At 37.9% G+C, this 26075-nt stretch overlaps 1 protein-coding gene and 1 long non-coding RNA gene across 2 annotated transcripts; both read left to right on the forward strand.

Annotated features, from left to right (window-relative positions):
• The first annotated feature begins 331 nt into the window (after window positions 1-331).
• Ak2 (Adenylate kinase 2) lies at window positions 332-25841 on the forward strand. Its single transcript, XM_014242785.3, has 4 exons — window positions 332-521; window positions 20069-20305; window positions 25266-25433; window positions 25491-25841. Exons 1-4 carry the CDS (start codon window positions 423-425, stop codon window positions 25704-25706), a joined length of 720 nt encoding a protein of 239 aa, XP_014098260.1. The 5' UTR covers window positions 332-422; the 3' UTR covers window positions 25707-25841.
• LOC138857176 (uncharacterized) lies at window positions 528-3956 on the forward strand. The gene is made up of 2 exons (XR_011396194.1): window positions 528-3813; window positions 3869-3956. It is a non-coding gene; the product is annotated as an uncharacterized lncRNA (long non-coding RNA).
• Window positions 25842-26075: the final 234 nt, after the last annotated feature.

A 26075-nucleotide genomic window follows, 5' to 3' on the forward strand; every position in this document is an offset into this window, starting at 1 on the left:
CGGATTTTCTACCAACAATGTGGTGAAACACGCTCAACTTTTTCAGTACCCTGCGAAAGTATGGTGACAATCGGCACATCGTAAACCTTCACTATGATAAACGTTCTCTAATATATACAAGTATGTACATGTTGCTGCTCCAAATTGTTTAAGAATGAAAAACACAGCTGTCACACTACTAAAATTACAGTTTATTGCCAGCTGTCGATGCAATATATTTATTTAGACAACTATTGCTAAGCATAAGATATATGCACCCTCCATAGGCGGCATTGCTGGTAATACAGATTTCCAGAAACCGTCGATTGCCTGTCGACATGCTCTGTAAGAAATGAAGTTATCATAATTAAGTACGTGTTGAATCCATTCAATAGTGGTTTATACTATCCTCAAAACAAATTAAGTAGTACATCGTGGAAAGGATGGCGCCGAGTGATAGTGTTCCTCTGCCACGATATGAGCAAGATATAGGAATAAATGCAGTTTTATTGGGGCCGCCTGGTTCCGGAAAAGGAACGCAAGTAAGAGCTCGCACTAAAAGTAATAAAATAATAAAGCCGGGTTGTTTTGATCATTTAGATTTTAGATTACATAATATAGGTTGGGTAAATGTATAGTTTAGGTCCCCCAATGAAGGAGGCCGTGATAATCCTTTTCGAATCGTGTTATATTGACGCGAAGATTACAAATCCGTGAGAGGAAAGTGAATTTTTTTTAATAATTTATGTATACTTAATATATATATAAAATATATACATGTTTTTCAGAGATCTACGAACTCCGTTCGGGAAACTTTAGTATACCATCCCACGATTTCAGGTTTAAGAGGGTATGGTTGGATAGCGGAGATTCTCCAGATTACGAATATATATAAGTATATATATAATGGGAAAACTTTAGTATAACGTCCCACGCTTTCGGGGATAAAATGGGTATGGGCGGATAGATTAGATAGCCGCGGGAAACTTATAGTTTTCGAGATATTTGGGTTTAAAGTTCAAAATTTCGACTATTTAAAGTACGCATTTTTCCCATTTCGAATGAGTTATACACTTATATTTTCCACTTTTATATCCACTAACACTTCACTAATTCGTTTGTACACATTTATTTTACATTATATAGTGCAAAAATAGTATAAATCAATAATTAAATTATTGTTAAATACTATTATTTCTGACAATAGCAAAAGGGTTGCAAAATTTCAAATAACCAGTGTTACCTTATCGACATCTTTTGTAATTGAACTGAAAGAAATTAAAACAGATAATACCCCAAATACAGGAATCCAAAACCTAGAGAAATAAACTATTACAAAGCATTGATGTTAAGTATTATGTTATACCCTCTATGACAATATTACTTTTATCTTGTAGAACTTTTTTTTGCGTTGGCGGCCTTCGGCCGCGCTTCAAAGAAAATAACCCTGGTCGGTCCGAACACCGGGGTGTATCAAAATATTTTTCGCGCAGAACTTCTTTTTGCGTTGGCGGCCTTCGGACGCGCTTTAAAAAAATAACCCTGGTCGATACAAAACCGAGGTGTATAAAGGTTTTTTTGCGCAGAACTCCTTTTTGCGTTGGCGGCCTTCGGCCGCGCTTCAAAAAAATAACCCTGGTGAATTCAACATCGGGGTGTACCAAAGTTTTTACGCGCAGAAATTCTTTTTGCGTTGGCGGCCTTCGGCCGCGCTTCAAAAAAAATAACCCTGGTGAATTCAACACCGGGGTGTACCAAAGTTTTTACGCGCAGAAATTCTTTTTGCGTTAGCGGCCTTCGGCCGCGCTTCAAAAAAAATAACCCTGGTGAATTCAACACCGGGGTGTACCAAAGTTTTTACGCGCAGAACTTCTTTTGGCGCTGGCGGCCTTCGGCCGCGCTTCAAAGAAAAAACCCTGGTCGGTCCAACACCGGGGTGTATCAAGGGTTTTTTTGCGCAGAACTTATTTTTGCGTTGGCGGCCTTCGGCCGCGCTTCAAAAAAAATAACCCTGGTGAATTCAATACCGGGGTGTACCAAAGATTTTACGCGCAGAAATTCTTTTTGCGTTGTTTCCTGTATCTAGGGTACAATCTGTCTGTTTATTTTATTTTTCTTCGTTTACAAAATATATTAGTATGGCAACACTGATGTTTTGACATTCACAATCATTTTGTTATTGTCAAAATTAATAAAATTGAAGAATGATTTAAATATTGAAATAAAGCTATTTAGCAACATCTAATATAAAAAAAATTTCTAAAAACGAATTATTCAAGTGTTAGTGGATATAAAAGTGAAAAATATAAGTGTATAATTTATTTTAAATCGCAAAAATACGTACTTTAAATAGTTGAAATTTTCAACTTTAAACGTAAATATCTCGAAAACTATAAGTTTCCCGCGGCTATATCTATATATATTCTTGATCTGGAGGATCTCCTCTATCCGCCCATACCCATTTTATCTACAAAAGCGTGGGACGTTATTCTAAAGCCGACCCTATATAATTATTGGCGCCGGAAACTTAAAATTTTCGAGATATTTGCATTTTAAGTTCACAATTTTATCTTACAATTTCTCAATTTATGGTTAACTTTTCTTTTATATTATGAACTTATTATACACTAACACTTCACTTCAATGTTTCTACATATTTATTTTATATTATTTAATTAAATATATGACTTAAATAATCATTTTATTTTTACACAATTTTCGTTATATGCATAATAACAACTGGGTTCCATATTGAGTGTTGCAATATCCAAACGAATGAAAGCAATCCAAATAAATAAAATACCCTCCATTACCCTCTACAAAATTAACTTATATGCACAATATTTACCAATTCAATGACAAACCGGCCAAAAAAAGGAACGGTACCTTGTTTAGTTGTAACAATATCCGTTATAATCCGTTATAGAAAATGAAATTTAAAGAGAGTGATTACCCTCTTTGACATTACTTTTTTTTTTGGTTAGTTTTTCTATTTGCATTGGAGGCCTTCGGCCGCGCTTCAAAAAAATAACCCTGGCCGATCCAACACCGGGGTGGTCGTTATTCCAAACGCGTCCAAATTTTTTCTGCATTGGCGGCCGCGCTTCAAAAAATTAACACTGGCAAATCCAATACCACGATTGATCAAGAGAAGGGAACGATTAAAATTATGGTTTATGTAGTTGGGGTATAATCCTCTATTATTATTTTGAATTCGTTTGCAAAATATAAAGATAGGTATATATATATATCTATAATAGATATGGCTTATTATCAATATGGAACCCATTTGTTTTTGTGCAATGAAAGAAAAATAACTATGAAATTTTTAATTTAAAATGCAAATATCTCGAAAACTATAAGTTTCCGGCGGTAATAATTATATATTCGTGATCTGGAGAGTCTCCTATATTCAACCATACCCTCTTAACCCTGAAATCGTGGGATGCACGTTCTGCACTATTGGCCTTCGGCCGCACTTTAAAAAAATAACCCTGTTCGGGGTTTATACTCTAAATTGTTGAAAGTTTCAACTTTAAACGTAATTATCTCGAAAACTATAAGTTTCCCGCGGCTATATTCTTGATCTGCCGCCAATACCCATTTTATCCCCGAAAGCCTAGGACGGTATACTAAAGAGATGATTTACACATTGAGCAGGATATTTATTCGATCTACTAGAATAACAAAAATAATATGTAGTACAGGATGGCTGGGATTACTCATATATCGAATTCAACTATTTTCGTATGTTATACACCCAAAATGATTCGTTCGTTTAACTTTGCGAAGATATCTTACATATTGACCGATATATATGGTACAAAGTTTACAGTACGTTTAAAATTTCATAAGGGGCTAGTACTAAAGCAATTTCATCCATTTCCAGTACCAAGCCGCATTAAGGTTCATTTAAATAATTTTATTTATGTTTAACTTGTCTAAATATTGCAAAAATAAAGTGAAATGAATTAATTCTCCTAAGGCTTTTTTTTTAGGCACTTCTCGCACTTTTATTAATTTTGAACATTATCTACAATCGTACATATGCATTCGTAAAGGGCATCTCAATTTTACTAGCAAAAAGCCTAACAATTGTAGTTTGGTACCAAAATTAATTATTAGAATTGTATTGAATTAAAAATACAAATTCATAAGGAAAATAATATGTTCTCAAATTTATAAAATTAAGGATCTCGATTTCAATTTTTTGAAATTTTATAATTGTTTTGAAGATTTGTAAATTTTTTTTATAAAAATAAAGTAAATTTTTTTTATAAAAATAAAGTAAATTTTAAAAATATCTTAATGAGTAAAATTATATACTTACCTTTTCTGTAAAGTTATCATATTTGATAAATTATTATAAAAGTATATTTATTCCATATTATAATAGGGATATTTACTAACAGAAATGATACTACCCAACAATTTAAGTTTTGAGTTCTTGAACTACTGTGTTGCTTGGAGATTAATACAAAATGCGTGATCAATTCGAACAATGTATACCTCTCCAAACATATTGAAGTCATACGATAGTTTAACAATAGATATATAGATTAATATGAGGTTTTGCACCGCGACCAAGGGTCTATTGCGCCCTCTCCTCCATCACATGTATTCCCAAAGTCCCAGCAACCTAACAAACTGTCCACATAAATGGAACCGAGGGCCTTGAGCCTGCGTCTACAAATTGCAGTGCAATCTAGAATCTGGTGTTTCCGGCCCCATGTCGCAGAACCGGCAGTTTTCACAAGAAGCTGTGCCCATGTTAGACAGATGTTTCTTGAGCCTGCAGTGCCCAGTGTAGAGCGCGACAAGGAGCCGGAGTTTGTCTCTGGGGAGGTTTATCATAGCTCTGAACCTGGCTAGATTGTACCCTCCCAGTAGCAGTTTAGCATGGCGCATACCTGTTGCTACCAATAACTTTCTCTTCCCACTCTCTCCTCCGTACAAAGTAGCCTTCCTATGCACTCCTCCACTAGTGGCGATTGAATCTGGTAGGCTCAGATCGCTTTTAGCGCCGCTTGGCTATCGCCGAATATAGCAATACTCTTATTGCGAGAGTTGCGTTGGATATTTATTACTGCACACACTTATGACAAATACTTCTGCCTGAAAGATGCTTGGAAAACAACCCATGGGTGTGGAAAGCTTGGTATGTGGTTTCGCAATGCCTGCTCCAATTCCTTCCGATGTTTTCGAGCCGTCAGTGTACCACTGAATTGTGCTGTTTCTCAACAGTTGCTCGATTGCGGAATCACTCCAGTCCGCCTTACTGCCGAGAGTAACTTCAAACTTTTTCGTAAATCATTTGTTGAGAAGAGATTAAGTTATCTTTTCCATACCTCTCTGCTGTCATAAGCAGCATGGAATACTTCGCAGTCTGTTTAATAACTAAATGGAGGGGTGGGGCAAGTGCGCCATACCCAGGTCTTTGTAGCTTCGATAGCTGGTACAGAGCAGTGTTAGTAGACCAGGACCACGTGCACACAGCAGGTGCTGATTTGCATGTAGGGGTGCGAATTCTAGCGCTTTCGATCTTATGTGGTTGTCTATAATCCCTTTCCTTCAGCCCAACAAGGTACGGCAATAGTGCCCTTGGTGACTTCTATTTCGAGAAGGAAGCCAGTGCCCACTTGATTGAGTTTGCATTGAATAAGTTCTTTGCAGCTGTTCAATTTGAGCGATCTGGCTTATGTGCGACCACTGGTGGAATTTGCTCGTCCCGAATAGTCTCCGGGAAGTGCGCAAGCAAGAATGCCATTGCCCTTTCATCTGCGTTGGTCGTATAGGTCCCATCAGATCCTTTTAAGGCCAATGATGTGTCAGTCAGAGACCACCAAGAACAGCCTTGTCTTCTGGTGGTTGTCTCTTGTGGGCGACCGCATTGGTACGCGTCTATTATGAACTGGTTTGTAGCAAGCAAGCCTTCTCTCTAGTTCTAGCGGTGTAGCATCGTTTCCTACCTGCCTAACTTTACAGATACGAACTGGCAGAAGGTCCCCGACCTCCTCTTTCAGTGCGATCCGTATGATCCTGGGATCTGACATGGAGTGCTCTTTCGACACCCTCCACTGTGAGATCAGCCCAGACATTAGCTTATTACACAAAGTTATGTCAAGGACCTCCCTTCTGGTACTGGTGATAATGTGGGTTCACAACCCACATTCTCAATGCTTAAATTACTGCTTATAATGAATTCAAGAAGAGACTTACCCCCTGCGTTGTTGTCCGTGCTGCCCCAGTCCGTGTGATCGCATCCCAGTTTGAGGGGGAACATGTTTCTCCTGCAAAATTCCATTAGATGGTGAATTGCGGGAGGGGCAAGGAAGAGGTCTGCACCTTCCTTGTCCTTCACCTGCACCGCGACCAGATCCTGCGTTAGGAACTCTGAAATACAGAAGAAATCAATATCGTTCCTAACTACTATACAAGACCGGGGTCTCTCACATGAGGGATCCCAGATTACCTTGCTTGTTCTTGTATTGAGGCCCCTGACTGCTCCTCCAAAGACCCACGGCTCCTGGATTATAGGATACCCAGGTTATCTGAGAGGAACCTACTCGCGATAACAGCGGAGGCTGCCGTCGCGTGGTGTAGGTTCACCTGAGCAACTTCTATTTTGGCCTTGGCGGCCACAGGACTGGTTCCAAGAGAGGCAGATCTTTGTTCATCGCTGTCCTCATTCTTGTCCTGCTGGTTCTGCCCCTTCTGCGCTTCTAGGAGCTTCTGTGGGAGGGTAGCTCCCCTTCAATCATCGTAGCACCCTTGTTTAGTGCTCTTCCTACGACAGCTGTAGCACCCTGCACCACAGTAGCAGCCTGTAGTATACCCACATCCTCATCCATGACGCTGTCTTGCAGCGCTGTCAGTTCTTCCGACCCCAAGACCTCCGCCGGGTAATTGCGAGGCAGCACCGCCATCCGGATGGCTTTAAGGGCTTCCGAATATTTGCGCTGACCCCCAACACCCGTGTTGGTATTTGTAGCGGAACGTTGTCCTCCGATCGCCGGCGGCTGACTCCCCTTTTGCCTCTTTGAACTTGGGGGTTTTAAAGGCGTTATCTGCTCGCTCTACGTGTCGCGGTTTCACCTGTTACGTTCAGTGGTTCCGCCCTTTCGCTTCCTCGTTTCCCATTCGGGGTTGCGTTAACTCGGCTGCGCCTTTGGTACCCGCGTCTCGCGACGGACGCGGTGTTCGCTTCTGCGTTTTCTTCGCAGCCAGAGATAGGTTGCTGCCCCTGCTTCTGCTTGAGGAGAGCTTCCATGCTTCCTCCGGGAACTTACCGTCCTGCAAGTGCCTGAGGTACCATTTTAGAGTGCCACCGATCATGCCTTTCCTGCGTGGATGGTCTGGGTCACCCTGGCATCCCGCTGCTGGTTCTGGGGGTATTCTCCCCCCGCTTCCTCTTCCTCTTGCGCGCACCTTTAGACCCATCCTGTTTGGGGTCGTCCGCCTCCGAGTGGCTGAGCCTGCTTGAAGAGGTTGTTGTGGGGTCCACAACCGCATTACCTATACCCGTCGTGGTAGACACCTTTTGATTGCTGCTGCAAGAGGGCACGTCGTCATCGTCTCGCGCGTGCTCTTCGAACAGTGTGCGTTCTTCAGGCGAAAGAGCGCCCAGAAAGCTGAACTTGCGCCTAGCTCCTGGACCACTCTTACCTGCAACCGACGCATTGCAGTCTGGTGTGGTCGTTGTCGTTTTTGGTGGTTGGCTCAACAAGGTGAGCTTCCGAGTCTATTCTGTTTAAGGGGGAACGCCCCGCGTCAGAACTTCGTGAATCAGTAAGGCCACAGTTACTTCCCAATGCAGCCCGATGTTGGGAAGGCTCCGTTAAAATACAGCCGAATTTACCTCCTGGCTGCAAATCATCCAATGGGCCCGGGAATCGCATGACACCCTGGATTAGGAGGAGCACCTCTTGGTCATCGAACGCTTGAAGCCTCTGGCAACCTGTATGAGGAGTGCTGTACGGAACTCCTCACATCTGTATAAGCGATAATTTGAGGAGGTTGGTATTGCAGATGAGATCGGTTCAGTATGTAATAATATATGTATATAATTTAACTGAATATATTGTCTTGGACATTTTATAATTATAGTAGAATCGGTTCCGTGGAAACATGTTCTTAAGCCTACTATCCCCTATATATCAAATGAAGTGATTTTGGTACACGCTAATACCAGTTACCTTTATACTGAAAATAACAGTCAATATGTTTAATAAGATTTTAAGAAATAAAGTGGACATATTAATATTATATTATATTTAATAACATAATACAAATTATCAGGTAGTTTCAGGAATCCGAGTGAAAGTGGAAATTTAAATGAATACAAAAACGAGTGAATTTAGTTTTGGTGTTTTGAAAATCGTTCATTTTCGTTCTCGTTTTTGCTCCTTCAGACAAATGAATGAAAGCTTTCAAAAAATGAGAAATATATTTTTCTTGTGAACCATGTAACGAGTGATTTTTTAGATACGTGATTTTCAATGAGACTCCTTTCGGAATTATTTTTTTTAATAGTGACATCGAACAGATTTATACTGTTTGGTTTGTCATTTTGTAATTAACAGACTTTCTCTGGAACAAAGTGTACCAAAATAATGGGTGGACGGCGTTATTGTCCATAGTACTAGTGTTACGTATCGGATCATGTCATAGGATACGGCGCTGAAAACGTGTTTATTCGCGCTAAAAGTTTGTCTTTGACAGTTTTCCGATTGATTGACTCAGTACGAGCACTCGTCAAAGATGGACACCAGCAAAGAGAAAATTCGATATATTTTACAATTTTCTTTGAGCTGAAAAAAATTTATTTAGCTTATGGGCCCGATACTGTAAACGAAAGTGTAGCACAAAAGTGGTTTGCTAGGTACCGTTCCGGTAATTTCGATGTCAAAGATGCACCACGCGTTGGGAGGCCTGTCGTCGAAAATTGCGATAAAATCATGTAAATAGTTTAAACAGACCGTCACGTGAGCACTTATTTAATTGCTGAGGAACTAAAGATAAGCCAGAAAACCGTTTGGAACCATTTGCATAACCTTGGTTTGAAAAAGAAGCTCGATGTTTGGGGGGTGCCACACGAACTAACGCAAAAAACATGATAGACCGAATTTCCATCTGCGAATCGCAACAAAATCGACAAGTTTCTGAAGCGGATTGTGACTGGCGATGAAAAATAGGTCACTTACGACAACATCGAGCGCAAACGGTCGTGGTCAAAGCTCGGAGAAGCGGCCCAGACGGTGGCTAAGACCGGATTGACGGCCAGGAAGGGTTTGCTGTGTGTTTGGTGGGATTGGCAAGGAATCATCTACTACGAGCTGCTCCCCTATGGCCAAACGCTCAATTCGGCCCTCTACTGCCAACAACTGGACCGCTTGAAGGCAGCACTCATCCAGAAGAGGCCATCTTTGATCTACAGAGGCCGAAATGTGTTCCACCAGGACAACGCCAGGTCACACAGTTCTTTGGTGACGCGCCAGGAGCTCGGATGGGAGGTCCTAACGCACCCACCTTATAGTCCGGAGCTGGCACCAAGTGATTACCATCTTTTCCTGTCCATGACGAACGCGCTTAATGGTGAGAAGTTGGCCTCAAAAGAGGCCTGTGAAAATTGGCTCTCCGAGTTTTTTGCCAATAGGGACGCATCCTTCTACGAGAGGGGTAAAATGTAGTAGGCATCTCGTTGGCAACAAGTTTACGAACAAAACGGCGCATATCTGACTTAAATCGGACAAATGTACACAAAGTTATCATCTTTTGAAAAATCAATAAAAAACCGAACGAACTTTTTTACTTTACCTAATATAACGTTTTGGGACATGATAGATTATTTTGTTGATATTTGAATATTTATGTTGTACCAATTGGTAACTTTTTTCTCTGTGTTGAATGCCAAACCAACGCAGTTTCGAGGATTAAACTTTGGTCTTGTTGTTTTAATTAATGAATACGTTCGTAGAATTAATAAAATTGTAGAAAATACTTTACTTTGCCAATTAAAAAGTTTGTTATTATTCGAGAACATTGAGCAACATATTAGCTTTCTACAACATTAGTTGCACTCAATAAACATTTAAAAGAATGCTGATAATATTTATTGAAGTTAATTCCAAAACTGTTTAGTTAAATTTGCACACGAGAGTAGGCGGATACCCCATTAAAGTGATATAACCCCTAAGCTAACTTAAGTTTTCGAAGTTTTTAAGTTTTCAAAATTAATTTTTAATTATTTTCGAATTTCTTTATGCTTTCCTTACATTTTTTTTTATATTAGCTTAAGGGATTCATGGGGTTCGTCGGGTAAAAAAAGGCCTATTTTCAATAATTTTTAAATTTTTCTATATAAAAAATTATTTATTTAATTTAAACTTTTTTCAGTCATTTAATGAATATTTTCTGAGATTTTCAAAAAAAAAAAAAAATTAAAACTCCGCCATTGTAACGTCATTTCCGGTGAAACTTCGAAAAAAAGGTGCGTCCGCGTTGTCAGCATAACTCATGACAGGATCATCTAAAATGAAAAAAGAATATATGTGTTTTAGTTAAGACCATAAACTCGAGCTTGAACGGAGGAAAATAAAAAAAGTTAAAATTGGAATTTTGGCAGATCTTTTTCTAACAAAATGATAATTTAGGTAAAATTTGCTCGACATTTCGTTTTTTTAAATAGTTGAACAAAAAAAAAACCTCCGCGGCAAGACCTTGTAAACTATATCTCATAGACCTGTGTAAAATTTCATTGAGATCGGTTGAGTAGTAAAGAAATCTTGACAACCGACTTTGCAAACACAGTTTCGAGAAAAACGCGTTTAAAGTTTTAAGTGACCATATAGCTGAGCTTTTGAAAGCTGTATCTCCAAAACTATTACTGATGGGACAATATTCTAGAGATGTTATAGAATTAAATAAGACAGTAAAAAAAAAGTTTTTCAAGCCGCGAAACCCATGTAACCCCTTAAGAGGTAATAATAGCTATCCCTACTCTTTTCTTTGGGATAGTTTAACTAAATTAAATTGTTTCTTGTTTCTGCATGTTCTTGAGTGCGGGTGACCACCGTGGTGGCCTGATTCTTCCTCTACTACATGTTATTGGATAAGCGACCTCTACCCCTTCTCAGCAAGAGTCTGTAAACTGTTTAACGAGGATGTCCAGGTCCTCTTTGTTCCCTGGCTGGAATGGCGGAATCATAGGAATACGTTTTTTTAGGCTCTTACAGATGCATCTGCAAGTTCGTTTTCCTCTGATTCCTGAAATCTGGTACCCTGTCTACATTCTCTTTAATTATGCATTTATTGTGGCGGGGATTCTAAAAGGTTAACCTATTTATTAATTCTGCCGACATGAGTGTAATGTCTAATACCTTCTGCCGGTTTCTTGTTACAAATGTTGGCATATTACCTCTGTTACTTAACAAAAGCCTAGTATCTAACAAGTAGTTAAAGAGCAACTCACCCGTTCCGTTGATATCCGTGTTGCCCCATAATGTGTGGTGTGCATTGGAATCACATCCAAGTATGGTCAAGCACCTGGATGCTTCGCTGTCCCGTACCAGCTCTTTTATCAGCTGTGATGATACTTCCTCTTCTTCATACGGCAAATTGCATAACACCAGTCGGTATTTGTTGCTGCCCGTCTCCCAACTTATTTTTGTGGTGTCTTGATTACTATAGCTGTGTAACATGAAAACATTGAGTTTTTTATTAGCTAATATACATATCCTAGCCTTACCGTTTTCCACGTCAGTCGAGATTCATTGGATCTTCCTCGACTTTACACTCCGTTTCTGATGCCAAGTGGTCGCGCATCGGCGTCCGACTTGTGAACCCATAGTTAATATTCCCGCCACTTTTTGTCAGCGGCTCTATGGATTATTTTGTTAACAATAGCAGAATCTGCATTGTAGCTCGTTTCGTCTCCACACCAGATTCTGCTTCGGGGTCCTCAAAGGCCTCAGTCGGCGAATTCAGGTTGCAGGCTGTTATGAGTTGCATTATCTTATCCGGCGGCGATCGCGTAGCCGATATATTGTGGTCTTGCATAGCTCGACCGATAGCTCGTCATCATACGCCCTGGTACTATCCGGTCTCTGTGCATAACGGTCGCAAACCTGGATTGCTTAAAAGCTATTTACATGAGTCAGTGTAGCTTGCACCCATTTCCATTGCGTTCTGGAGATTTTACCTCTGAGATTTCCCTCATCCACCAATAATAATGCGATTCCGGGCCTATCAGCAAACTATTTAGTCGGCGTCACGCCCTTAGTCTTCGGTCTTTTGGCGGACGGCTGAACCTCTAAAAGTCTTTAAAATTTGGCAAGACTGCCCTCCCGTCACTCTTCTCAGCAGGTGGGCAGCACGTCGCTTCTCCGCATACCTTGCCTTCGCTTTCCTGGAACCAGACTTAGCTTCAGCTACCTTGCTAATGATACTTTAGCGCATGGACCAAGCTTTGCTCCTGTCTTTGCGCTGGCTGTTCTCGAGCTCGTTAAAAACGCTGGGGCTACTAGCAGGGGGCTACTAGCTCCTTCCGACTTTTTTACAGGAGATCCGTACTTCTTTAAGTCTGTAAATATTGTATATTTGTTTTGTTGTTTTGTTTTCGTAGTTCCGTTCGAGACTATGGTAGGATATTTAAGGACACCTTGATCCAGCACTTTTGTGTACCCGCAATCATAGTAAGACTCCCTATCTGAATCTTTTAAGAATAAGCTGATTAAAAAATTTAAAATATTGGGTGTATGCATAATATCCTGCGGTTTTTTTTCGTAAATTAAGACTTTATTGTGAAAGAATTGTTATACATTTAATGTTCAAAGTATTGCCCATCGGAAGCTACGATGTTTGCCAATCTTTCTGGTTTGTGGATCCCATCCCAAAAGAACTTCTCCGGTTTGGACGTCAAGAAATCGAGCCAATTTCTGATACCCTGTTCTAGGTATCGCAAAGCCTCTTTACTTGTTATTGCATGATGACGAATTCTTTTTTCCAACAGATCCCATAGATGCTCAATAGGATTGAGGTCAGGTGATTGAGGGGGCGTTTTAAGTTGTCTACTTGTAGGAGCATTGTACAAGAGCCAAAGTCTAATTATTTCCGCAGTATGCTTCGGGTCATTATCTTGTTGGAACCAAAACTTCGAAGGTAATCCAAGATTCTCTGCACTTTGTTTCAAATTGTTTTTTAAAATGTTCAAATATCCCCATTTATCCATTGTGGATTCAATAAATTCAAGCTCACCCACACCACCAGCCGACATGCAACCCCACACAATAATTCCGCCACCTCCGTGTTTAACTGTACCAACAAGATTTTGCTTTTCAAGGGCAGTTCCTGACTTGCGCCACACAATTTGTCGACCTTTTATGCCAAAAATGAAAAATTTACTTTCATCCGAAAATATTACTTGTCACCAGAAATCCGGCGACTTATTTATATAACTATGAGCAAATTTAATGCGCTTTCGCCTGTTTACAGCTGAAATATATGGTTTCTTTTGAGCGACACTACCATTATATCCAGCTTTTCGTAAAATTTTTCTAACTGTTTCGGCACAAATTGTTTTTAATGGTTACATTTACGTCTTGAATAATATTTGTGGACGTAATTCGAGGGTTAACTTTCACCGTATTTATTATTTTCCGGTCTTCCCGGGCTGATAATATTTTTGGTTGGCCAGATCGCGGTTTTGACGTTAAAACTCCGTTTTTAACACGCTTATATTAGTTTCACTTGTATGTCTGTTTGTAACTAAACTAAACTCGATTACAAAGTATGCGCAAAATGTTTGCATACTTTTAGGCATATTTTGACATCTCATACGGAACAGACAGAACAAAAATTATAATATTTAGGATACAATTTTTTAATGGCAGATCAAAATATGGAATTTAATAAAAAATAAACAAGAATTGAATAAATGAGAAGTTATTCATTATCAAATCATTATCATTATTCATTTTCAAATTCAATCTTTCCGAAAGGAAAGTTGTCAACCGCTCTGACTTTTTATCAGCGAAGTTGATGTTGAAAACGCCACCGAAGATGAGTGGAAATTTGTTACCATTGATAATCCGATTAAAATACCTAATTTCAATTGTATTGTTCAATTCAAACGAGATACTATTCCAAAAGGTGGGGTAGCTATTTACCAAATAATAACGTTACATAATATTAGTATATTATGAATCCGAATATTGAATAATTTATTTTTTATTAAATTCCATATTTTGGTCTGGCATTAAAATTTTTTATCTTATATATTATTATTTTTGTTCTGTCTGTTCAGTTGATTTGTTCCGTTTGAGATGTCAAAATATGCCTAAAAGTATGCAAACATTTTGCGCATACTTTGTAATCGTGTTGGGCTTAGTTTGGTTGCGGAATTTTTTGATTCGGTACCGCGCTCAAAGCCCGCGATGAAAGCTATTCAATAGCTTAAAAAAAATTGTTTGAAAGAATCATAACATGAAAATAAAAATTTTTATTCAAAATACTTTTTTTTAATATTTACTGAAAGTAAGATTAGTGTTGCGATGGCTATCGAACAACTATCAATTAATATACAATAAATATAGTTTAAAAGAAAAAAATTAAAAAAACACGCTTTTAAAGAATATCGAACTAAAATTACCTCAATTATACTAGTATTTTTTATATATTATTTGTTTAAATTAATTTTTAAAATTATTTTCAACTTTTTAGTTCGATATTCTTTAAAAGCGTGTGTCTTTAGTTTTTTTAAACTATATTTATTTTTTTAATCGTTTACGACGCGCTGGACAGAAGAATACGTTCTTCCAATAGTTTGCCCAATTTTTCTGAAGCTTTCGCCATCTTTCCACAACTTAATGATAACTTTTCTTTCCGGCAGACTAAATTGTTGTTGTTGTAACGGTTATCTAGTCCCCGCTTGGATGATAAGTGATAGTTTGGTTGTCGTCGAGGTCATCTAAGGGGAGGACCATGAAACAGGCTCTTTCGACGGGGTCGGACCATAGGGAAAAGGGTGTTAGAAGAGTTGGGCTTGTTGGGCATGCAAAGAGGTGTGGTTAGTATTATGCGGAGCCTCATTGCACGCAGGATATATGTTTGGAATGTCAGGGTCTATTCTGGATAAGTAGGAGTTTAACCTGCTACAATATCCAGAACGAAGCTGCGCGAGGGTCTCTCTGGTTTCGCGAGGCACCTCGAGCTCTACGTCTGCTATGGGTGGTGGTTTGACTCCTAGTTCTACGAAAACACCCCAGCAGAAACTGCTTGGAGAGGAGCTCGTTATGTTCCTTAACCGGAAGCATAAGGGCCTCACTGTGCAGGTGTTCTATTGGGGACATCAAAAGGCATCCCGTGATAGTCCGGAGTGCAGTGTTCTGACAAGTCTGAAGCTTCCTCGTCTGCGTTGCACTACATCCAGGCGACCATATTGGTGATGCATAGTTTAGGACCGACCGATTGCCTTGTATGTTGCCAACAACGTTTCTTTATCTGCCAACAACGTTTCTTAATCAAGAGCTGCCGGCAAGCCATTTGAGGATTTTGTTGCGGCTCTGTACTTTGGCAGTTATCGCTGTCGTGTGAGGAGTGAAGGAGCACAGACTGTCCAATGTTACGCCTAAAATTTTAGGGTTATTAACTGTCGGAATTTTTGTGCCATCGACTGAAATGTTTAGGTCCAGTCTGTATTCCTTCGTCCAATATGTGAATATAGTCTCTGTGGATATAGTGGAGGAGAGTGTCAGACCCTTTGCAGAGAAGAAGCGAGAAAGGTCTGAGAGGTAGCTGTTTGCTTTTGGCACATGCCATCGATTCCATTGCCCGACGTCAATATCGTGCAGTCATCAGGATTTAGACGATTTGGCCTCTTTGATGACACTCTGAACCCATCGGTGAAAGTAAGAGGTGCGCAGTCTTTTGGCATTTTGCGCGGCCGTCGGGTAACACATCGTTTGGCCTTGTCGGTCGAAGGGTGTAGTGTAAACTGCCTGCTAAATAGCTCGCACAGTTCTTCGGGTCCGATGAGGCATAGCCATCGAATTGAATTTCAACCCGGTCGGCATGTCTCTTCGGATTAGACAAGGCCTTGACAGTAGTCCAAAGCTTACTTACACCGGTGGAGAGGTTGCAGGACTTCAGGTGCTCTATCCATTTTGTCCGCTTATGTTGATTTACCATTGGTCAGACTGGGAGTCATGCTGCCTAGAGCTCCTTAGGGCCGTAGAGGTCCTTTCTTGGCCACTCGCCTATAGTGGCGGCTCAGTACGCGAACATGGTGCAGATTGCACAGCCGTTAAGGCTGGTGTCGCAGTAGTGCGTTGGCAGCATGGGGCCACGTAACTTGTGGTCCACTCCCTATGTGTCTTAGGGCCTGAGCAGGTCTTAAGATGGCTCCAACCATTTCATATGTTGCACCTAATCAAAGTTGTTATGGAGCGTATTGGCTCAGACGTAGCAGAAAAATTCATCCGAGCCCGGTTTGAACTCATTGCGAGCACGGATCAGGAGGATACGGAGCAAATCTGCTTATAGATGTTGCTCTAAAAGTTATGACATAGTTAACTTATGACTTAACGATCCAAACAGGGTTATATCTCCAATATAACTGCCATTGGACGGATAAAATCAGGTATCGTAGAACTGGCTGTTATGGGAATTGATAGACCTTAAGTCGCGATGCATGTCTCAATTTATTTCTATCTCTATCTATTGCGTGAACTAGGTGCAATTGTCGCTGTATTGCGGCAGCATGAGGCTACGTAACGTGTGGACCACTCCCTATGTGACAGACTACAGCCTGTCAAATAATCGTAGGGGAATGGAGCTGGCGGAACATATAGACGCGACAAATAGCACATCGCTAGTGGTGGTCTAATGCTATGCTGATGCTAGACTTTTAGTAATGCTATCCCCTGAGAAAAGAGCCAGTGGTGTTTCATCACATAATGCCTTAATTTTCTGGTTACCTTCCCTCTGTCATACATTTCTGCTGTAATTTGAAGTATTGTATATTTAGCTGCCGTCGAGCATGTACGCTTTGCACCCGATGCATAGACAGAGGCCAGTTTTTGCAGTAACGATAGTTGAAGCACTACCGAAATATGCGATGCTTACGGGGCTCATGCCACCGCTCCATATGTAACCATCAGTCTCACCACCATGGTGTACATCCACCTGATAATCCTTGGTTTGCATCCCCAAGATTTACCAACCAGGCGATTGCACCCCATGAGTGCCTTTGTGGCTTTAAGCATGGTCAGATCCACATACTGTTTTCAACGTAGAGTGGAATCCAAAGCGGGACCCAAATATTTGACCTCATTAGTCATCTATAACTCTCTGCCACCAAAGGTTAAGCTTAAGGCCCGACAAGGACCTTCTCTCGAGCTGGAGTTGGCACGTTGAACCAGGGTGCCCTACCCATCCAAAGTAGACCCCGACATACAACACATATGCTCTGCTTTCAAAGAGTCCCCGTAGGGTGAACGTTGTAAGGCTTGTCTGGAAATTGCTTAAAGCTATTGTCTATTTCCATAAACGCATTATTTTGTTAGTAGATCGATGAACTGCGTCACACTCAAGCGGGGTTATTGTTGTAGTTGTATAAGATGATAACCTTGCCGATGTTCTTTGACTACCGTATACAATCCATCCAAAACAAGTTTTATTTTTTTCAATAGAATTCTATAAAAAGGTCCATATGTTTGGGATTACAGGATCAATGATCTCAATCATTGACTTCAAGTGGATCCTTTGGATGATAAAACTGGTCTGCCATAAAAAATGTTTCTTCTTCTTTTTTTGTGCTCTAAAGTAGGAATTTAACGCGAAATTTAGTAAAAAAAAAAACGATATTAAAGTAACTAAAACTATAAAAAACTGAAAAAAGTTCCAAGTTATTTTTTTTGTATAATTTAATGAAATTTACGTGATAGACTCAAAAATTAACTTTGAGTGACATATTCCAATTTCAATCTTTATAAGGGGTTCTAGGATGATTTTTATAAAAATTCCTTCTTTCCTTTGTGATCCACTTATTCGAAGAAATTGTTTTTTTTTGCTTTTGACTTATACCGGTTCGCAGCATTCTATACTCTTAAATCAAAAAATGTTCGACGTTCGGTAACCAAATACATGCAAAACTTATTCAACAGATTCTTTATGTGCCAGTTCTCATGTATGGCAGTGCTATGCTATGTATGCATAACTGAGCCTTTACTCTTGTAAAGTCACAACAAAAACTGAGCATGCGCATATTTTATGTACTGTCAGTTAAACTTTTACACTTAAGAGTTTCAAAGAAAGCGATGTAAAAAGTGGAAAATGGGCGTGGCTCACTTTAAATAAAATCCCATATCTCAGGAACTGCTCAAACAATTTCAACAAAACTTGATGCTCATTATATTTGTATTTGGGCAAAATCGGGCTACAACCACGCCTACTTCAATTTTAAATTCCATATGATTCTTTCACTTTACAGTGTATAAATGTCAATGACATTATCGAAATAAAACTTTGCACACAAAGTGTATTTAAGGTGTGCGATTTTACGTCCAAAAATAGCCGAAATCGGGCCATAACTTTTCAAGTCTTCAGATACCGAAAATGTGAACCTCGGTGCCTATGACTGACTTTTTACCGAAAATGTCGGTCAATCTGTGAGGTATCTTAATGAAAGTCAGCCGACGAATTAATTTTATTTAAGCAATTAGCAAAAAAAAAAAGGTATTAAGTGATGCAACTTACTTATATATATTTTAACAGAGCTTACAAAATTTATTTTGAAAATATGTGCATTTGTTCATAAAATCTAAACCACACTTATTATACCTTTTGAATATATATCATTATCAATTATATATCAGATTCCCTACAATCTTAATTAATATTTTTTTGCTACCTTCTACCTTCCATAAAATAAGAGGTCTAATGGCATTTAAATGGTATTATTACTTTTTTTAATCACTTTAAAACTAATTTTATCCCTAAAATTTATAAAAATTTGGAATTTGCTGTTATAATTGTTTCCATAAGTCACTGGATTCAAATGTTGACTATATTCGAATACACGTAAGCCCTATTATATTCTACACCATTAAAAATAGAATTGGTTTGAAATTTACAATCATTGTTTAGAATAAAATGTGTTGATGAATTATATTATTTTCTCATCAACCACATTTATTAATATCTACTAGAAGACTCCGTCTAAGCGTGCGGTAGCTAAGCTATACATTAAATTATATTAAATAGATAAAGTGGTTTTCCCATAGTGCAAAGCGGAACTGTATTAATACGTTGCAACAGGACCATTTCTCCATTAAATTTTCCGATCAAAGTGGTTTCTTCAATAATATTTCCTGTGATCTATTCGATCGTTAATAATAGAGGGTGACTCAAATTACGCTGAAGAATAATAGACCAACCAATTTTCAACCGAACAATATATTATGACATTCCGGGTATATCTCGAAAATTTAGAAAAATATTTGAAAATTTGCGTTTTCATTTTCAACAACAACAGTGATTGATTAATCTTGAAGAGAAGACAAACGTCGAAAAAATACAAAAGACCATCGATAGCTACAAAATAACCGAAGAAGGTCAGCAGCTTGAGGGGGGAGTAGTTAACACGTAAGAATATTTTACTAACTCTACTCTAAGCTTGCACAAAATATCCCCTGACGCATGAGTTTAGTATCCCGGCCATAATAGTCTGTTGTTATTTTGAAGTTAAAGTGTAACAAGAAAGTACTCGCTCTGGCACTAGCCGAACTATCTCTCTTATTGGGACCTGTTGCTGCTCATCGGCTTAATTAGAATCCGTTGCAACTCATCAGATTAATTTATACTATGGATATTGTTTATCTGTAATAAACTCCTAAACCACTGAACCGATTTTAATAAAATTTATCACATTTTCGTCCAAAATATTTACATTTAAGTACCTAACCAATATTTTATTTTAATAACCCCAGAAATGTGGTGATGCTAAAAAATAAATTATATGAATAACTGCATGGTTTTCCATGTGGATAGGCTTTATTGTCGACTCACCTTTTAATACACAATATTTTTTTAGGCTCCAATACTAAAAGAAAAGTTTTGCGTATGCCACTTGTCAACTGGCGATATGCTTCGAGCTGAAATATCTTCGGGGTCAAAATTAGGAACGGAATTAAAAAAGGTAATGGATGAGGGTAAGCTAGTTTCCGATGAACTAGTTGTGGATATGATTGACAGCAATTTAGACAAATCAGAATGTCGAAATGGATTCCTCTTGGATGGGTTTCCCCGTACCGTTATTCAAGCACAAAAGGTAAGATTAAGATTATTATTTACTTTACTGCCTAAAAGCAATAATCTGTTTAAAAAATATTAAAATAAAATGAAATAATTCATTGTGTTCCCTAGAATCCTGTTTTCAAAATTTTTCACATTTTAGTTGTTTTTTTTATAAAGGGTACTCAAACCCTTGATGTCGTCTGAAACCAAACGGGGTTTACCTTGAAACAACAATCCTATATTCGCTTGATATCCAGTTGTGCATTTTGAAACTTTTTTAGAGCTTAAGGGGCACACCTAGTTTGACAGACTCAAAAACGTTGATTTTTGGGAATTTAAAAAAAGCTGCTGTACCGATTGTTTTGAACTTTTCAGGGTATACTTATACATGTTTCAAGAATACACAGTGAAATTTTGGAAAAACAATTATTATTTTTTGAGTTATACGAGATCTCAGATGGCGCTAAAAAACAGGTTCTTCACATGTTGAATTTTACTTTAAATTTGGGTCGTTTTTGGCCTGCCGATATTCGATTTTTGTCATTCAGTTATCACTGCAGAAAGTTCAAAAAATGTTTGGGGAAAAACGCGTTTAAAAATAAACTGATGGACCGAATTGAACTGAGCGGCTCAATAACTATTTAAGATATCGATTCAAAATTTTAGTATGTTGTTTATAAAGGTATAAACTATCGAAATATAAAAAATATTTTTCCCCTTATGGGATATTGATGCCCTTAACCCTTTCGACCCGAGATCGAGCTTTCTCTTTTTAATTTATTGTTGTTTGTATCACCTTAAACTAATCGAGTTAGATATAGGGTTATATATATATAAATGATCAGGATGAAGAGACGAGTTGAAATCCGGGTGACTGTCTGTCCGTCCGTCCGTCCGTGCAAGCTCTAACTTGAGTAAAAATTGAGATATCTTTATGAAACTTGGTAGACATGTTTCTTGGTACCGTGAGACGGTTGGTATTGTAGATGGGCGTAATCGGACCACTGCCACGCCCACAAAACGCCATTAATTAAAACAAATAAATTGCCATAACTAAGCTCCGTAATAAGATACAAGACTGTTATTTGGTACACAGGATCACATTAGGGAGGTGCATCTGCAGTTAAAATTTTTTTTTTAAGTGGGCGTGGTCCCGCCCCTAATAAGTTTAATGTACATATCTCCCAAACCGTTAAAGCTATAATAACCAAATTCACTGGAAGCAAATGTTTTTAGCACCTCTATTGACGGTGTGAAAATGGGTGAAATCGGGTGACAAGCCCGCCCACTCCCCATATAACGGTGATACTAAAAGCGCGATAAACCAAGCACTAAACACGCCAGAGACATTAAATTTTATCTCTGGGATGGTATGAGATGACTTTATAGGAACCGCGTTCAAAATTAGTCAGTGGGCGTGGGACCGCTCACTTTTAGGTGAAAACCCATATCTTGGGATCTGCTTAACCGATTTCAACCAAATTCGGTGCATAACGTTCTTTTCATATTTCTGTGTTATAGTGCGAAAATGGACTACAACCACGCATATTTCCCATATAACACCATTTTCAATTCCATCTGATTCTTTCACTTTCGAGTATGCATATCAAGCAACAATGATTATATCGCGATAAAACTTTGCGTGAATAAAAAATTGTCTAAATCGAACTAAAACTGTTAAAGCCCCTAAGTACTAAATATGTGGACCCCAGTGCCTATAGTTGACCTTCTACCGAAAATATCAGTCAATCCACAAAGAAATCTCAAACGAGTATACCATTTGACTTTGCGAGAGTATAAAATGTTCGGTTACATCCGAACTTAGCCCTTCCTTACTTGTTTCTATATGATATTTCATAAACGAAAGATGCTTTTCGTCGGCTGTATCGAATTTTAGAACTTCTACACAACGCTCACGCATTTTTATAGGTTTTTCTAGATATAATGAAAACCTTCTTATTTACCATTTGTTTGAACTTTATGCAGTTCCACGAGCATGTTTATTTTCGTAAAGTACCTATTGCAAAAAACGACAGCGAAATCAGAAGTCATACTGACATAAACCAAATATGAAATTAAAGTACTTTGAATGCAATGATTTGTTTATCACCACTTTAATGTTTTTCCTTAGTTTGTCTTCCAGAAAAATTCTTTGAGAATCTTCTCCCGTTAAGCATTGAACCTGTTACAGAGGTGATCTGCAATTTCGGCCTTGCTATTTTGAGTTGTGGAAATTTTTGTACACCTCAATACAATAAAACATCCTTAACATATAATTAGTACTGCCATAAATTTTGTTACATATTTTAAAATGCATACGCGGTAACAAATTCTCAGAAAATAGTGGTGTTGTTTTTTATTGTAATTTTTATGCAATGACTACTCATGTTAAATAATTAATTCAGTGTTTGCTTTCGCTTATTAAAAATTAAGTGGGGAGGTAGTGAAACTCGTATTACGATAATTGCTTTACATAGGTTTGGAAACAGCGAGAATGTTTGTTTACCACACTCTTGATCGTTTTTCCCAAACGTCTACAGTTAATGACAGAAAGATAAGCGGTCGTTCCGGCGTGGCTTGCACCAATTCACTGCATTCGCTGAAATCGCCTTATAAAACATAAAATTATGCCAAGGAAAATGGATTTATCGACGTGATTGGCTATTTGGTTTGTCGGCAGAGTTGGAAAACATGGCCTGTCCAATACTTCACAGAAATTTGGAGAGTCTCAAAAATGTTCGAGCAGCGCCGTCAATAGTAATACAATAGGTTGGTGCGTGCTACTATTGATCAATAGCCGATTCGTTTGAGCGTTTGTGTGAAAGCAAATAGTAAAATTTTATACCACGCTAATTTTATATATGCATTATTAAATAAAATTAACTCTATTAAAAATGTATTGTAGTGTTATTTTTATAATAATCTTAACTTGTAACAGAACCTATGGCAGGACATACATACATACATTTAAGTAACGTCTAAAAAATACATTGATCATTCCCTTAAATGTGTGCTATTTACAATTGCTCTGACCAGTAAACTTGGTTGAGGATACCAAACAGGAAATTACTCTAATTTTGTGATATGAATATATTTCACAAAAAATTTGTCTGAAAAATAATATTCGGCACGTTACAATCGTGCTAATTGGAATAAAATTGTGTAAAAAATTATAATTTTCAAACCTAGTTAAATAAAAACCGTGTAAAAGAGGAATCAGGGTATATGAAATTCACTCTACTAGTACATTTAAGCTCTATACCAAGTTCTTGCAGTCCATACAAATCCGTTTGCTTTTTGATCAAATCAATAACTTCGTTATCAAAAAAGAACCAAAAATATTTGCCATCGATTTTCAAAATATTATGGTCTACAAATACCCTATGGAGCTTTGTGCTCTACTTTAATGCAATAACACAGGTTCCTGTTCACATCATACTGCAACGATGTTTACAAGAAGGCCACCTCATATATACTCCCTTTTCTACAATCCTTTCGAATTTCTCTGCAGCATTGCAGAAAAGCCCTTATAATCAGTAGAAAATAGCCAGTCGAAGTCAATCAGGGTTGTTGTAGAATCTGATAGTTATCGGAATCAGAATTGAAAGCGATAAAAAAATTTGTAGGTGTCATAAATTCAGATATTATTAGTTTGACGTTCGAAACAAAAATTTTATCGGTTTTGGGTGGTACGGAAACCAATTTTATCGGTTTTTTAATCAGAAATAAAGGAAGAGGATTTTTGCTGACAGAATTGAAATGTAAGTTAAGAAAATAATTTATATTATTGTTACGATTGAATTTATCGTTATTTCTATAGGGGAAAACATAAGAATAAAACAAAAAATGTCATAATTATGGAGTTTATGGAAAAAATAAAGATATTTTAAAAGAATTTACAAAACGTAACAAACGTAATTTAACACCCAAATGCGTCTTTATTCAGTCGATAATGTAATATATGTAAATCTGTAAAGTAAGCATGTATTCAAACATGCAAGTAAATGCAATCCAAATTTCACATGCGACTCCCCTGGTTCATCAAGTGGATTACTGTGATCTTTTAATATATTCCTTTTATTTTTTTCGTTCTTTTTTTTCTTCAAATAAAATAAAAGCTAAAATAGCGGAACTCATTGTAAACTTTAGTAGACTTCATTCAGCATTTCAAATTTATAAAACGCTTCTTAATTTATTCATTTGCAAATTTTGTCACATTAGTAAACAGCTGATTCGAATATTGGTTTTGCATATGTTCGAAAAGACGCAATCCAATCAGACTCTGTGACACCATCTAAAATCAGAATTGGTTTGCAATTCTGACAACTACACAAATCTGTTTTGGATTCCACAACATCCCTGAATATTATCATTTATTAAACCTTTCTTTTTCCGTCGTGTATCTAACACTACAACTTTGAAAATTACTCACCTGCTTTTTTTTATTTTTCGTAATGTAATAAATCAAATGTAAAAAATCTAACTATTAAAAATAGGGTACCTATGTGTAAATAGTTGTATTCGACTGTGATTTTGAGTTAGTTTAAGAATATTTGAAATTTATTCAAGTTTATTTTATAATTACCACAAAATATGGATACTGGTAACCCTTTGTTGTAAGTTAGCAATCAGTTAACTTGTTTCTACGGGAAAAATCGAATTTTCACGGATATCCACGTACACGGACGGTAGATGCGGTGTTGAGGTCCATTTACATTGCGCTCTCATAAGATAGGTCGTATCTGCATTAATTAAATGAATTGTTCATATTTATCTGAGCGATGCGGTTTTATTCCAAAAGAGATGTTTACACTTTGCTAAACCCCATCCATCTATGTCTTTATACCATGAAGATCGGTTAGGTATCTCAAGAAAATTAAGTGCCGTGTTAAACTTTTATTTGTAACCTTGTCAAATTTTATTTTTATTTAAAAAAAAAAAGTTAAATTATATGAGGTTGTAATTCGTTAACAAGTATTTGATATACGTTTTAGCTTGATGACCTACTTGCCAAGAGAAATACAAACCTCGATGCCGTTGTTGAGTTTTCTATAGATGATAGTTTGCTAGTACGAAGAATAACGGGACGATTAATTCACCCTTCAAGTGGTCGATCGTATCACGAAGAATTCGCCCCACCGAAAAACAAAATGCGTGACGACGTAAGTACCCTAAATTAATAAACAATAAACTAAATTTTAGAAATGACGTTAATTTAGGTAACTGGTGAGCCTCTGGTACGACGCAGTGACGATAACGCAGAAGCCTTAAAAAAACGACTGGAAGCATATCATAAACAAACAAAACCATTGGTTGATTACTACGCAGTAAGAGGCCTACATTTTAAAATTGATGCAGCACAAAAGGCCAGCGATGTGTTTTCACGCATTGACAACATATTCACAAATCAACGCAGATCCAGAGAGATTTTATGAACTGAGCTAACAAAGTCTAATAAACCCAAAATAACCGTTCTTGTAATCAAGTTAGCTGTAAGTAAATGTACAAAGGTTTAAATTAAAAAATAAATCTCTGAAAAACAGTTTAGCTCATATGAAAACATATATAAACTCTCTATATATGGTTGATTTCGAAAACGTCACTTCCACTTCCTGTTTTTATACTCTCGCAACCTGTTGCTACAGAGTATAATAGTTTTGTTCACCTAACGGTTATTTGTATCACCTAAAACTAATCGAGTTAGATATAGGGTTATGTATATATAAATAATCAGGACGAAGAGACGAGTTGAAATCCGGGTGACTGTCTGTCCGTCCGCCCGTGCAAGCTGTGGGCGTAATCGG

Source organism: Bactrocera oleae, chromosome 4 (assembly GCF_042242935.1).
Source record: "Bactrocera oleae isolate idBacOlea1 chromosome 4, idBacOlea1, whole genome shotgun sequence".
In the NCBI taxonomy this organism is placed as follows: Eukaryota; Metazoa; Arthropoda; class Insecta; order Diptera; family Tephritidae; genus Bactrocera; species Bactrocera oleae.